Source organism: Parasteatoda tepidariorum, chromosome 10 (assembly GCF_043381705.1).
Source record: "Parasteatoda tepidariorum isolate YZ-2023 chromosome 10, CAS_Ptep_4.0, whole genome shotgun sequence".
In the NCBI taxonomy this organism is placed as follows: Eukaryota; Metazoa; Arthropoda; class Arachnida; order Araneae; family Theridiidae; genus Parasteatoda; species Parasteatoda tepidariorum.
This window is the reverse complement of record NC_092213.1, coordinates 81,590,390-81,606,971: the sequence shown is the minus strand read 5'-3', so window position 1 is coordinate 81,606,971 and position 16,582 is coordinate 81,590,390. Positions and strand designations below refer to the sequence as shown.

Sequence of the window (16,582 nt, the reverse complement as noted above, 5' to 3'; positions counted from 1 at the left end):
AAAAAAAAAAAAAAAAAAAAAAAAAAAAAAAAAAAAAAAAAAAAAAAAAAAAAAACTGAGAAAATATTTCTCTTTTTTGTAAGGTAAAAGATATCCGTTTAGTGAACTAAAAACCACCGTTTAAAATCGGAATTAAAAACTCCCTTTAGATTAGAATCAAAACCCTCGTTTACCAGAATAAAAACTTGCTTATATTGAAATCAGAAACCTTAATCAAGAATTGGAACAAACTAACCGTCGTGGAAGACATTTTTTGGTGAAACCCACCTGCATTTGCGCCACATGAAAAGAAAAACCACGAAACCATCCCTGGGCATGTCCCAGGCTAAGGGGATTCTACAACAGCACTGTAGTCAGGAGCAGAATTCCATTGAACAAATTCCATCGCTGGAATTTGAATCTAAGTCATTTCATTGTGCCTCATCATTCGCTTGAGCCACCGCGATACCGTTGTTTCAATTAGATATTTTTTAATCATTGTTTTCATAAAACCGAGAGTAAGACGTTCTCACTATTTTGTGACCGTATTCGCCATAAGCTACAAAAAAAGTGCAATGAAAATTTGACCTACTGTTTCAGGGACAGTGCAAAAAATGAGTCACCTTTAGAGAAATCCTTGAAATGGTCCGTACAAGGTCAGGGACAAAAATGAATCTGTAAAAGTGTTTTACACATTTTAAGCGAAACAAAACGATGCGTAAAATTGAATACCCAAAACAGAATTTTTTAATTTAGGGAGAGATTTCTAATTTTGTGTTTATTTAATTCCTTTTTTTATGCTTCATGGTAAGCAGTTTTTTTCTTTAATTTTCGTAATTCTTAAAGTACACACGCTGAAGTCTATACATATTAACTTACAGTATTTTTTTTGTTGTTGATAAAAAACATTTTTTTTTTCCTTGAGAAAGTTTTGACTATTTATTGTTTTTCACATTTCAGACGAGAATCCTTGTTTGAAAGAAAATGGTGGCTGTTCGCATTATTGCCATTTTGAAGAGAAGATTTTCAGTTGCAGCTGTGCCATCGGATTTATACTCTTGGATGACAAAAAGACTTGCAAAGGTAAGAGTTGGGTACTGATTCGATGGTTCGAATCAATTCAAATGAGTTTTTACCAGTACACATCTTTGTATGAACGGCGAGTATTTCCACTCGCAGCAGGAAAAAATAAAAAAAATTAGAGAGTCTTTCTGAAGCAGAAAATACGTGTCTAGGGCACATCAGTGGTCCAAAAGACTGTAGTGGAAGGGAAAAAAACTAATATCGAAAGAGTTTTATTTTATTTTCAAAGCACATGACCTGTTTATTACCCATTGGAAAATGGGGCTTGGTTTGGACTATTTGTAACGTATCAAGCTATGTTAAGAAACAGTTCTTTGTTTTATTAAAAAAAGATTTATTTCACACCACAACAAATATAGTAACAAATATAAAGTACCCGTAACGGGATAGTTAAATCTTATAAAACAAACTAGATAAAGTGCCCATAACGGGATATACGAAAACTCAAATTCCACAACAACTCGCTGCTGTTCTAAAAAGGTCTTCTAATTTTATCGTCTGCTTTTATTTTATTGTTTATCTCCTTATGTGTTTATTTTATTTTATTTATGCTTTTGCTAGCCCGTTATTTTTTTAAATATTTTTAGACTTTATAACGTCCACACACTTTTAAACTGTGTTCAAGAGTAATGGTAAACAGTGGGCAAGGGTTGCTATGCGACCGCTGTTTTTCTTTTTACTAGCAGACATTAATGTATTTACATAATAATAATTTAAAGTATTCTTATATTCTTTTTTGTTATTAACTCATAATAACTGTCTTGACGGTGATTTCAATATAAATATGAATGTTGAAGAAGGAAAAGTCTTGACACACGTACATAGGCAGGAGATATGCGAACCAATCCGACGACAAACATCAATGCAGACAGTTTTTGCAAACCATGATTTGAAATGTTGGGGCGTTTTACGGAGTCCATCCAGAACAATTTGATCAATGAGTAATCAGTGATCGTAATATGACGATCGTAACTTTTTTGTTAATTTTTTGTTTTGTTTCCTTTGTTATTTTCATTTACGAAACCTTTAAACAGTGTTCTCTAAGTATCAGAAAAAAGCGTTTAGGGTTTAAAAGAACTATTCTTGCTGCAAATTCATGTGAAACTGTTCATTCACGCAGTGCCAGTTTTTATTTTTAAATTTTTTTTAAACGGGTGGCTATAAGAAATAATAAAACCTGTTAACGCCTGAGAAACAAATGAAATTTCCATCACGGTTTTTAAATCTCTTTTAAAGACTGGTAATCACATTTATGGATTACCAGTCTTCATAACCATCATAACGTAAGCATCACCGCTCCACCATCAGTCAACAGTGGCAATCTGAGAACGGAATTTCAGTACATAAAAGTGTACCGATTGAACAAAAAAAAATGTTTAAACTAACAGTATCTGTGAATGAAATTTTTATGTCTCGTCTCAAAATGAATGGTCAGCACAAAACTAAAAACAGAACTGAGAACCGATACTCAGAGAGAATAAATTGATTCCTAACTGTTGAATTGTGAGTCTTGGATTTTGTAAAACAGTCATTCATCAACATCTAAATGACATCATAAAAATATTAAAACATTTTTCTATAGTTATTAATAAATTAAATATTAAAAAAATTACTTATTTCGCTTTTCCAGCATATCTCAAATATTTTCTTTAAGGTTTAGTCTGGGGATTTTGAAGGCCAATCGAAGCATTATGGGGTGATATTCATTTCATTAAAAATTTCATATAAAATCATTACAGCATTTAAATAAGATAAAATTATCAGTTTTTTTTATCATTGATTGTACCTGAATATATTGTAATAAAAAGTTCGCTAAATTGAAGAAACAAAATTGCAAAACTAATCCAAAACATAAAAAATACTATCTATCAAACCCTAAACTGACAAACGACACATTACCCACATAAACCAACAAAAAGTGTATCATTTTCGTACTCCGTTAAATGAATAGAAAACAATAACTCAGTAAGTCACGTGCGCGATCCTCTCGAAAGAACCGAGCACGGGCAATTGCTTACAATAAGTTTAAAGATCTAAGTTTTAAATAAGTTTGAGATCTTAAATAGTTTAAGATCTTAAGTAGTTTTAGATTCTTAAATAGCTTAAGATAAGTTTTAGATTTTAAATAGTTTAAGATAAGTTTAAGATTTTAAATAGTTTTAAATAAGTTTGAGATCTTATATAAGTTTTAGATATAAGTTTAAGATGATTAAAAAAAAAAACAACTCAAGAGTTGGAAGCGAATATTGAATGTCAAGGCCTGTGATACATTATTCAAAATTATCGTTTAAAAAATGTGGCAAATTGAAATCACGTTATTGTCGAATGGTGAAGGGGTAAAAAGCAGTTAGCTGTCTATTGTTTATTGTAGAGGTGGATCCATGTCTACGTGAGAATGGAGGTTGTCACCATCATTGCCTCTACGAGAATGGGGTACAGGCGTGCCTCTGCATCGACGGTTATGAATTGCAAGAAGACGGAAGAACGTGCAAAAGTAAGTAATCGCTTTTGAATTTCAATTTTGTATAGAGGGGAGAAAAACAATTTTAAGGACTATATATATTTCCTTTATTTGTTCATACGGTTGGTTAGCACCTAAATCAGGGATGTCAAACTCGCGGCCCGAGATGAAAATTTTTGCGGCCCAGTCAATATATCCGGCGAAAAGTAAAAATAAAATAGAAATGTGAATTAGAAACGAAACCAGCAAATAAAATTATAATATACTTTATTTATAAACTATACGTATCATTTTAAATTGTACGCGCGAAAATGTAAAATTCTAATTGGCTGAAATGGAGTCCGTTTTACACTAAGCTATCAGCAGCAAACCGCATCAGCTGTCACACCTTACCTAATAAGACGCAGTTATACATACGTTATCTTACAAGTGGTTATGATTGTTGCTTATTACGCTTATTGATTTGTGCAGCTATTCTCTGCTTAGTAGGCTAATATTCAAGACGTTAAAGAGTTAATATTCATTAAAGTGGATGTGCCTGAATTTTACAAATATTTACTGACAAGTTTTGAAAATACTCGAAAATTCGCGTATGAAATTATTTCCATGTTTGGAAGTACTTATCAGTGGGAGCAATTATTTTCTGTTATGAATGGAAATAAATCTCCTATCCGAAACCGTATTAATTACGCTCACGTTGGGTCAATTTTGAAAGTATAGTCTCGGCCAATGAAATTTCTCCCGAAATAGGAAAGATAGTAGCAGAGAAGAGATGTCAAGTATCAGGACTCAAACAATAATTTAACTTTATACTATATGCGTATTACAATGTACTATTCAAAATAAAAATATTTGTTCCTATGAACATTGATTTTTTTTGCAGCTCGCCTAAAGTTAAGCATTGTTTATTTGGCCCAAGTTAGCTTTTGAGTTTGACACCCCTGACCTAAACGGTTTGTAAATTGCTTATTTTTTGTTGACAAGGGGTTAAGAAGAGCAATATTTTATATTATAACCGTCGTTGAGCAGTCGACCCACTTTTATGGGTTTACGACTACTAATGTTCCACTCCATAGCCTTGTCATTTTGAACTCAGTCCAGAAGACAAGGGAACTCCTGGATCGAATATTGGGAGAAATTTGACTTCGTGGAGGACTTTTTGATGGAGCTAACCAGCATTTGCGTTATGTGGGCAGAGAAAACCACGAAAACTTCGCACGGTTAGCCAGACGACAAGGGGACTCTAACCCATGATCCGTCTACCACTGAGGATATTTCACGTTAGCGCTGTGGTGTCGGTGCAAGCCGTAAGCGGAATTCGCATCGACTGGGATTCGAACCCGGTTCGCCTCGTTGGAAGGCGAACGCTCTATCACCTGAGCCATCGCTGCTCGAAGAGCAATATTTGAAACATATAGCGTGAAAGTGATATAGATTAAATATTTAAAAATATGACTACATACAATAGCACAGACATTAAACTTTTTTTAAAAAGCCGCAACTAAGTGCTGAAAATAATTCTTCATTTTTGAATACTTTTTAGAGTCCTCTGTCATTGAGATGACCAACGCTTCTCATTTTCCCTGGTTTTCGTTCATGAATTGCGTAGTGGTTGCTGCATCATTTTGTGAAGAAATGTTCAGCACTTTATCAGTCTAAACTGTAATAAAATTAAATTTAAAAAAAAGAGCTAAAAATAGGCAATTGTAGTTGGTAGTTATCGACAATGTCAACCTTCATCTATGAAAAGGTACCCCAGCATAGAATCCAGTTGACATGTCTTACATACTAGTGAATTGGAATTGTATTTTTGTAGTGGTCGACACATCACATAGCGCGACAGTTTTTATTAAAGAAAAGTTCTTATCTAGCACAAGTAAAACGACTCCTTTGATTTCAATCTTTTCCGAAGTCATGACTCTCTTATGATCAAGACGTTTTATTAAATGCAATTAAGCAAACAAATCTAAAATCCGAGATCGCGGAGGCCTCTTATCGAGGGCGCCAGACCACGGGAGAAACTTTTCGTTTCAAATACTGAAGAGAAAATTTTAAAGAAAAATAAATAATGAGAAGATAACTCAGAAGTTCTTTTCCAATCATTTGCTTGCATTTTTTATGTTTTCAATTCTTTTTTCAGCAATTCGTGGGTTTGTCTGAACTTTTTCTTTCTTTTAAATTAGTTATGGAGGGAATTTACGACGAAAAGTTTCTCCCTTAGTATGGTGTCCTATTGAGGAATAGAGGATATTGAATGAGCCTCAGGGGAATGATATATGCAGAGCTTGGCTATATTATTAGAAGCACTATAAGAGTCTATGTAAAAATTATAATTATCAGGTGATACTCTATACAGCTGTATTGTTTTGAATCGGATGTACATGTGCTTACGCTCCTGTATCAATGAGTTAACATTGATACAATACATTACGTAATACATAAATACAAATAGGAAGTATATAAAAAATCTTCTGAATAATAACCCATTACATGTGTGTTTAAATATAAAAATATTGCATACAAACTCGTGCAAATCATTTCATTATTACAAAACTACAGTGCGTCTAATAATTCAATCTAATTATTATAATATATTCTATATACATATAAAATATTTATTACATAATACTTGATATAATAAATATTCTATATGTATATAATATATCGCCTAATGTATCCTATCGTCTAATTTACATTCTATAGGGTCTTATTTAACCCATTGATACACGTAACGTAAGCAAGTGCAAACAGTCTCGTAAAAACACTAAAGCTGTATAGAGTATCACGTGATAATTAAGATTTTACATAGAATCTTTTAGTAGTGCGCCTAATAATACGGCCCAGGTACTGTAGAATGTTTTGTGTCTTCCAGAGAAGAATCCTTGTGGTGTAAATAACGGAGGATGTCATCACTTGTGCCATTATGATGAGAGTGAAAATGTGCGCTGCTCTTGTCTTGAAGAGTATGAACTAGAGGAGGACAAAACCTCATGCCGAAGTGAGTACATTCTTCATTGTGGACTTTTATTTCGTGTTGTAAAGAACAAAATTTATTTGCGCAATTTATCTTATATTTGAAGAAAGTGAAATCTTCCGTTTTCCATTGATTTTTATAAGCGTACTTAGTACGTGATGGATCTTCCAGTAACCTAAAAGTAAAAAGAGCAAACAAACCATTGTCCGTCTAACCACGCAATCTTTTGGTGCAATGATTGGTTGTAGCGCTCTACAAGAAGGATGCCAAAACCCGTGGTTAGAAATTTTTGCCATAGTCTATGAATTCACATTTAGCCATCTGACTACCTCCAGTAGAGATACATTCCAGTTCTTCGAATGCATGAGGTGTGATGCATTGTTACTAATTAGCCATTTCTAATTTCGGAAGCCCGCAGTTGAATGATTGTTAAGACACCATTCCCAGCAGATCACCGAAGTCAAGCATCACTGGCTGCAGTCAGTGTGAGTCTTCGTAGGGACCGAGGGTCGGTACTCGTTAAACTGTTCTACCTTAAAGTGCTCGACTTCGCTCGCCCTTTACGTCGAGCTACTGAAACGAGGGTGCCTCCCCTCTGCAGAGGATCTAAATAGTGATGGCATGCCTTCGGATCTTCCTCAGGGATGTTTCCTAGACCGTCGCCAATAGCCCATCGTACAGCTGAACTACTACAACAACAATTTCAGAAACAACAAAATTCGCAAGTTTGCGATCAAACATAACATTTTATGCTTTTCGCTTTTCAACTTAAAGCAATTCTAACAGGGTAAATACACCGAAGATTTATTACTATTTTTAGTGAATATATCCTTTTTCTCGTTTTCTTGGTGGCACAGGAAAACTACTCAATAATTACCAAGGGGTAAGTAACAAAAATATATTTAAATAGTTAACATGATTAATACGGTACAATGGTAGACAATTACTACTACATTACAATGTAGATGTTCTTGCTTTTTTACAAAATCTTAGTTTGCAGTTACGGTTACAATCTGATGATAAACTCCGCCATCTATCGGTGGTTCAATAACAAGTATTTCTACAATGCTCATTGCAGATAACGTCAGTCCATTGCAGCGCCATTAATCTGCATGTTGTAATTTTACTTTACAACTCTTATTTGACAACATACTCAAAATTCCATTGGGATTGGCTTATTTTTGGGAGAGTTGTCGCTTTTTTTTGTAATTTTTTTCTTAATTTGCGATAACAAGTGTAGTTTATTTTGACAGTTTTTTTGGATTTTTAGAAAACCCATTGGCAGTAAAAATTTTTTGCAGTTTTATTACTCTTATAAAAGTTCTGTGGAGAAACTGGAACTAGCAACGCCTCCTAGCGAGAAACTATAGAAAAAAACTCAGAGACAGTGAGAGAGTGTGAATGAACTGTAGAAAGCCTGCTATGCAAAGCTCCTTATTTTTTTTTCTTCATATATGTTTTATATGTTATGTTTGTGAATGTGCGGAGTGCTAACTATAATCATGTTGTTTACAATAAAATAAAAAGTTAGCTAGCCGTTGTTTTAATTCCCACTCTTCACAGCACCACTCTTCCCACTCTTCACAGCATTTTAATTCCCACTCTTCTTATGCACCACTCTTCACAGTTCTAATTAATTTTAGAGTGATTAAATTTTTAAACTTTAGGTGTTTTTTTATGCAATGTTTAAAGTTTACCGAAAGATACGTATTTTCCTTTTTATGTCGTTTCTACACAACGATATGAGATATTCGACGAGAGGAAAAAAATAGGATTATTTTAATAAGGTAGCTACATGATTCGTTCTATTTCTCGTCTTCAATAAATACGGATAAATTGATTTTTTTAAAATATCTATTTAGGTATTTTTGAGTTTGTAGCCGGAAGTTCTAACCACAATGGTATACAACCTGAATGACTTAAAAAGTTTTATTTACTTGCCGCTGTAGACGTAACTTTAGATAAGTCAATCATAATAATAGCAGTTGATCATTAAAATGTTGTATTTTTTAATAATTTGTCAGTAAAAAATCGGACACTTTCGCTTAAATGAAGTTGTCTAAATGAGAAAACTCGTTCCCTCTCTACTTTATGCTTTGTCATATTCGTTAAATTCTATCCATCATTACATCGAAAATACTCTATAAATAATTAACTATAAATCGGCAATTTTTTCGAGTAATGTTACATCAAATTATTTTTGGTTTTGTAATTTAGTAAAAAAAAAAAAAATCATTTCGTTTATTGCCTTGTATTTATTTGTTTTCTTAGACTAATTTTTTTGGAGAACGCGTAGATGGTATTTTCAAAAATTTACCTACTGAAACGAATTGGTCACACACTTGAATGACTGTGCTTATAAAAATCTAATTTATTAATTCTCTATTTAGAACCACAAATAAACTGAATGCGAAATCAAATCATCGCACCAAAAGCCACTAGTTCTCTATCGTTAATCTCTCTGGCTACCCACATTTATGTAAACAGAGCTCTTCATGAGCATTTTTTTTTGTATTTTTTAATAGCTGATGACCACGTAGGTGGGAAAAATAGCTTCCCTGCCGATATTTAAAGATAAATGAAGTTAGTGGGATGAATACCTCCCACGGCATTATTCCATATCCGGTATTCACAAACCACCCCATGTAAAGGCCTGTTTTGACGATCCAGGTTCTTGGACGAAGATTGATGGAAACTTGTTTTTGTTTTGAGCTTGGTCATTGGACGATAGTAGAGCATGTTCTATTTTCCATCCAAGATTTTCCTCCCTAGGCAAAATTTAAGACGCTGATTGGTTAAATCAGCGTCTTAAATTTTGTGACGTCAACAAGCAGGCATTCAGATTATATCATTTTGTTGTCGGTTTTCATATATTTTAGTCCAAATAAATTAATCTATTATGGTCTATTTGTGGTATTATGATTTTATTTAGTCATTTTAAAGTTATATAAGCATGATTTTGTAATGTTGAATATGAACAATGCGCATGCGCAAGTTTTTCTTCCGACCCATCAGTGAGATTCAAGAACTCGATAGTGTCGACGAATCATCCAATTTTTTGGAGAGAGAGAAATTCCACCCATTTCTCAGATTCAAGAACTTGGACCGTGTAAACAGATCTGTAGACCCCATTTTGTCACTTGAAAAACAAACTTTCCTTTTTTTAGAGGTGGATCCTTGTGCTTTGGAGAATGGTGGTTGTCACCATTTTTGCAACTACGAGAACGGAATGAAACGATGTTCCTGTGAGAGTGGTTTTGATCTTCACTCCGATGGCCACACTTGCACAGGTAGGATAACAACCATTCCTGTTATTTATCAGGAGCCCTGAAAGTGAATTAAAACTTCTATTTTCATTAGAAATCAATCCGTGTCTGCTGAACAAGGGTGGATGCGATCAGTTCTGCAACTATGAAGACGGCAGAAAACAGTGCCTCTGCCGCACGGGATTCACTCTTCAGGCAGATGCCAAATCATGCAAAAGTGAGTCCAAATTTCTGTTCTCTGCCTTGATGAATACGATCAAACCCCGCTATAGCGAACTGTGGGGGCCCCTCAGATGTGGAGTCAACAATAAAAGGAAGGTTATTTAAACATTTATTGTTCGAGATTAAGTTTTAATCCGGGTTAAATACAAAATAAAAGTTACATAAATTAGGTTAGAACAGTCGTAGAATGCACATGTTAGCTGCAGCGTGCTACATCGTTTGAAAACATCGAAAAGAATGTGTGTAGTTGAAGTTGAAGTCACTATAATCACAAGATTGTTAAGTTTGCACTGCTTTATTGAGAAATGTTTTTCTATTTTGGGTAGTGTGTATCCCACAGAACCTTCAAGGGACCGAAATTTCACTATGTCCGTACTGAAAATAATTTTAACTCATTTTTTTCGAACTGCTCCCTTTTATGACGCATTATTTAAATAAATGACACATAAAAAGAAATACAAAAATGATTGAAAAAACAATATGTAGTCACAAAAAGTGTGTTAACTTTTATTTTTTTTATGACTCTTCGTCTTGCGTACCAAAAATGGAGGGATGGTCTTTATTTAGAGATGAGAAACTGAGATAGAAGAAGCAAACAGGAAAAAAATGCTTACGGCTATACATTCCCCTCAATCGATGGTTTTAAAAATCGGTATATGCATTTTATGTAGAAATTTCAAAGTGACCAAAAAATGAAGAAAAAAAATCAGTCGAAGACAGATCAAAGCTCATAATATCCAATTTCCTTTCTTCTTTTGGTTCACTATATACACAAAAAATAATATATGTGTATAGTAAAGCGCAGGAGCGACATTTCGTTCTCTATATCCGGGAGATCACCATGTTCACTGTAGCTGGGTTTGACTGTAGTACGACTGCGACTTCAAGAGGATGCTATAGCGTGAGAAAAACATTCCATGGCAAACTCTGTTTCCCTCCATTTTTGGTATTTCAAAATTTAAAGTTCGACAAAAGAGTTAGTTCAGGTAAGCCTAGAATAAACCATGAAGTTTTAAATGCTGAAAATTTTTTTTGAAAATATCGAAATTATGACAGGATTACGCAGCGGGAAAATTTTTTTTGAAAATATCGAAATTATGACAGGATTACGCAGCGGGGGAATTAATCATACAATTTGTTTGCATTTAGCTATTTTGAAAACATCTTTTCCGCATTTGAATCTTAATGATTTTACTCTAGGCTTTTCTGCTCTCACTTTTCTTTAAATTTCAAATTACTATGGAATTTGCCATGAAATGTTTCTCCCATGATATAGCGTCCTCTTTTTACTTGACGAAACTGAAACGTCGAAGAATACCAAATATACTTTTAAACATGTTTTTTAAATTTTTAAAAAAATATTCTTCACGCAATTGGGTACACCGAGGAAATAAAAAAAAATCAGAATTTTAACTCCAAGAACGATGGCGGAAGAAAAAAATATCAGAATTTTAACTCCAAGAAAGATGGCGGAAGAAAGAAATATCAGAATTTTAACTCCAAGAAAGATGGTGGAAGAAAAAAAAAACTCTAGAATTTTAATTCCAGGACAGATGGCGGAAGAAAAAAAAAATCAGAATTTTAACTCCGAGAAGGATGGCGGAAGAAAAAAATATCAGAATTTTAACTCCAAGAAAGATGGCGAAAGAAAAAAAAATCAGAATTTTAACTCCAAGAAAGATGGCGAAAGAAAAAAAATCAGAATTTTAACTCCAAGAAAGATGGCGAAAGAAAAAAAATATTAGAATTTTAACTCCAAGAAAGATGGTGGAAGAAAGAAATATCAGAATTTTAACTCCAAGAAAGATGGCGGAAGAAAAAAAAAAANAAAAAAAAAAAAAAAACAGAATTTTAACTCCAAGAAAGATGGTGGAAGAAAAAAAATCATCTTTAGAAACATCCATCGTAAGCAATTGACCTTAATTCAACTGTAGACAATTTTATTTTATGAAATTGTAAATTTTTGTTTTTGAATATATCCATTCCTAATGTGGTTTAAAATTGTGTATGTGCTATAAAATGTGTGAACAGGGTTACCACTCCACAGGGAAAACCTGGAAAATACAGGGAATTTAAAAATCACCTGAAATAACAGGGAAAATGCGGGGAATTTTGATATTTTCTTTACTAACTGGAAAAATACAGGGAATTTTGTTTCTTATTTTCATCTTTTAAAAAAGGGTGACCACTCAAAGCGTAATCTATGGGATATTTAACCATGATATTTCAGCTATACTAAACTATTTCATTTACTGTAGCATTATTTAAGCATGTTCAGCTGTTTTTTCCGGCAATTAAAAGTAATAGATATAGTTATCCCAATATGGCTCACACAAGAGCACAGTAATTGTTGTTACCTCTTAATATATCGTGTATGCAATTTTTTTCCTTCTAGATTTGAGTGGTAACCCTGGTAAAGAATAATATAATTATGCATATACAGGTTGTTTTGTAATACCACCCTAAATTTTTAGAACGCTTTCCGAAAATGAAAGGAAAAAATTAGCATTAGGAGTCGAAAATAATTATTTAAACTAAAAATAAAAAAAAAACATTTCTGACGAATTCATGTAGTTTTAAAAAAAAATGATTCTGACAAATTAATGTAATTTTTAAAAAAATGATTCTGACGAATTAATGTAGTTTTTTAAAAAAAAAAATGATTCTGACGAATTTATGTAGTTTTAAAAAAAAAATTATTCTGACGAATTAATGCAGTTTTAAAAAAAAATATTCTGGCGAATTAATGTAGTTTTTAAAAAAAAATGATCTCTTTGAGTAAAGAGAAAGGAAAGGCAAGTTTAAAAAGAATTTTTGTGTGTTTGTTTGTTAGAGAAGGATCCATGTGATGCGGAAGATAAAGGTGGATGTCAACACACCTGTTTCTATGATTCTTCAAAAGACAAAGCTAGATGTGGATGCTATGAGAGTTACAGGCTTTTGCCAGATGGAAAGACCTGTAAAGGTAAATAAGTAACATCATATTTTTAAAAAAATGGACAGCTCCCTATTTTCGAAAATAAATTATCCTTTGCCGAATAAGTGGGAATGAGCAACCTACCCAATTTTTCGGGTTTACGACAACTAATGTTCAACTCCATAACCTTGTCATTTTGAACCCAATTCAGAAGACAAGGGAATTCCCGAATCAAATATTGGCAGAGATTTTTTCTTTACCATGTCGATTTTCGTGTCGTATTATGCAAAAGCGTGCTTTTCACATTGTTCATCGTTATTCACAATTCATTCAATCACCGTTGGTCCATATCGTATGAAAACGCTAATCATTTTACAAGTTTGATGAAATACTTGGCAGTCCGCATGTGCGTCTATGCGTTGGGCTCGGTTAGATTATTGCACTGTCATGTGCAACTCTTCTGCATTTTGCAAGATATTCTCAACTTCAGGCTTCACTTTCCGAACCAAAAAATCTCTCGAGCATTTAATAATGGCTAATATAATGAAGAAAAAAGAGTTCTTTGTCAGAAACTAGTTATTTTATCGTGATCGTGTAAAGTCTTTGAAAATTATTTTGCATTTTGTTTATGTATATAGTGCTTCAAAAGTACTTAAAAGGTGCTTATTTTTTGTTGGAAGATTTGGCTACGCACCCTGTAAAGTGATTACTTGAATTAAAAATTATAAATAATATTGTAATTTGAAAGAGCTATTAATAATAAACAGTGTCTAAAATGAACTCCGCATTCATTATTTTATGTATTATTAAAAAAAAGCAAAGTTATTAGAGTAAATTAGTAGAGGGTCGCTTAGGAGACATGTAATCATTGATATTATGGTAATAGTGCAGTCTTAATATGTAGCGTTAATACAGGTAGAAAGCATATTATATTGGTATATTAAAACCGCATCAATACTGTATAGCTTTAATGTTGGGGCGTTTTTTATGGCTCCTTTGAAAGGATCGGAAAAAATGGCTTGAACTCTATCATGAGATAACCTCGAGCAACAGCAATATACTGAATCTTCCTTTCGATGTGATCTAAAAAACGTGTTTTACTTAACTCTTATTACGAAAAGTCACCTGAAGAGCAACAAATAATAATAACTCAGCTTTTATTAATAACTAGGAGGCTTCGCCCCCTGCTCGCTGGCGCTCACCAACCCTCGGAACTGCTTTCGCAGTTCATTTCGGATTGCGACGCAATCCAATGCTCGCTTTGCTCGCTCATTGGATACGTTCTTAACGTCTAGGTTTTGTATACTTTTTTGAATACTGAAGTTCCGAAAACCTGATCTGAAAACCTGAAGTTCCGAAAACCTGAAGTTCCGAAAATTCTANGGGTTCGAATCCCAACGATGACTGGTCGATACGAGTTCCGCACCCAGCTCGCTCCGACCATAGTGTAGACGTGAAATATCTTCAGTGATTGACGTATCATGGGTTAGAGTCCCCTCGACGTCAGGCGAACCGTGGTAGGTTTTCGTGGTTTTCTGCCTTCCAAAGAGGTGAACTGGGTTCGAATCCCAACGATGACTGGTCGATACGAGTTCCGCACCCAGCTCGCTCCGACCATAGTGTAGACGTGAAATATCTTTAGTGATTGACGTATCATGGGTTAGAGTCCCCTCGACGTCAGGCGAACCGTGGTAGTTTTTCGTGGTTTTCTGCCTTCCAAAGAGGTGAACTGGGTTCGAATCCCAGCGATGGCTGGTCGATACGAGTTCCGCATCCGGCTTGCAACGAGCGCACTATTGACATGAAATTTCCCTCAGTGGTAGATCGATCACGGGTTAGAGTCTCCTTGCCGTTAGATTAACCGTTGGAGGTTTTCGTGGGTTTCCTGTCCATGTAACGCAAATGCGGGTTAGTTCCGTCAAGAAGTCTTCCACGAAGGCAAATTTCTCCCAGTACTTAATACAAGAGTTCCCTTGTCTTCTGGATTGGGTTCAAAACGACAAGGGTACGGAGTTGAACGTGAGTATTCGTAAACCCGAAAATTGTGTCGGCGGTTCAGTGATGGTTATTAAATAAAATAAATAAGTGTATTTAGAAATGTTCTCTAACTTTTGGTGGAAGTAAGCGTATCTCATTTTTATATCTTGTTTATACCCAAAAGTCTACTATAAACGTGTATTATTGGATACTTCGGTCAATTTTGAATCGATAAAAATCATCCAAATAACAATTTATCACTTCTTTTATTCATTTTTGATTGTTTCAGAAATTAATCCATGCAACGTTAAAAATGGTGGATGTCAGCATAAATGCACTTTCAAGAACAAAGTGCAGAACTGCTCTTGCAAGGATGGTTTTCTTTTACAATCTGATGGACGATCTTGCAAACGTAAGTCCTCAATATTCAGTAGAAAATTATTATATCTTAATCGCTTCCCTGATTATCTCGGGTATGCATACACAGTCAAACCTCGATATCTCGAACTTGAAGGGAGATGAGAAAAAATTCGAGATATCGAAAATTCTAATTATCGAAAATCGCATGCTATCGATGGTAGATTAAAGAAAAATGCTCTTTACATACCTTAATTACTATTCCATATTTATTCTAAAAACACTTTTTGCACTTTCATTTAAAAAAAGATTCAATTGTTGTTTGCTTTAGAGATGCGTAAGAAAGTTTGTCTGTAACTATTTCTAAGTGGACTATAGCTTTAAATGTCTCCTCTGACATATTTGGCTGCCTCTCAAATAAATCTCCTTACAGTATCCACTGCAGAAAGTGCTTGTTTGTTAGTAACATTGGGCGGTAAATCTTCGATTTCCTCATCCTCTTCTTCTGATAGTTCACAAGAAGCTTTCGTTTGAGCGATGATATCATTGTCATCCCACTGACCACACACTGTTACTGCATCATCTACGTTTACAAAGTCATGAAATTCCATGTCATCAAGCTTCGTGAGTCCGGTCAATCTGTCCCAATCATTTTCGGTGTAGTTTTCAGTAGAATTAACGATACTGATTGTTTGACTATTTTCGTGATCTTTAATGAATCCAGCCTTCTTGAAGCCATTCATTATCGTAGAGAGAGACGCATCATTCCATGCCACTGACGTCTTTATGTCCATTTTTTAAAAAAAAGTTTATCATTATGAGAATTGGTTTTCTAATCTTAATTTTTTTTATTTTTTTGGAATAGTTTTTTATTTTCAGAAGAAAAATCTACACTATTTATGGAGAAAAAAAAATCAGGGATTAGAAAAAAAAAATTCGTGAAATCGAATTTTTTTTAAGCATTGAGTGTATAGGAAATTTAAAGGAATTTTTTTTTTTCGAGATATCGAAAAATTCGTGAAATTGAGGTTCGAGTTAGCGAGATTCGACTGTATTGCAAATATTTATTTTTCCGAGTAAACTCGGGCATAGTAGAATTACTATGATTTGTTTTATCACGTTTTTATTCGACCGGAAGCAAAACAAAAAATAATAATGATCTACTGCGATTGGAGGTTTGCCAATATTTGTTTGGGAGTTTTGCTGTTTATGGGACTGCAGACGTGTTGTGTACAATTGTATATACCATGGTTGATGCATTTACATAGAAAAAAAAGAGTAAAAAAAAATGGCGTTCGCGAACGAAAGTAATGCAGGTGATTTTTCAGATGATGAAGATGTGAACA

At 33.9% G+C, this 16,582-nt stretch overlaps 1 protein-coding gene across 1 annotated transcript in view; it reads left to right on the top strand.

Annotated features, from left to right (window-relative positions):
- LOC107451551 (multiple epidermal growth factor-like domains protein 6) overlaps window positions 1–16,582 on the top strand; it is a 221,065-nt gene that overhangs the window by 126,242 nt on the left and 78,241 nt on the right. The window contains exons 5-11 of the mRNA XM_071187042.1: window positions 940–1,062; window positions 3,434–3,556; window positions 6,396–6,521; window positions 9,665–9,787; window positions 9,858–9,980; window positions 12,819–12,950; window positions 15,169–15,396. Of these exons, the coding sequence (XP_071043143.1) occupies window positions 940–1,062; window positions 3,434–3,556; window positions 6,396–6,521; window positions 9,665–9,787; window positions 9,858–9,980; window positions 12,819–12,950; window positions 15,169–15,396 (978 nt within the window). The remainder of the gene's footprint in view (window positions 1–939; window positions 1,063–3,433; window positions 3,557–6,395; window positions 6,522–9,664; window positions 9,788–9,857; window positions 9,981–12,818; window positions 12,951–15,168; window positions 15,397–16,582) is intronic.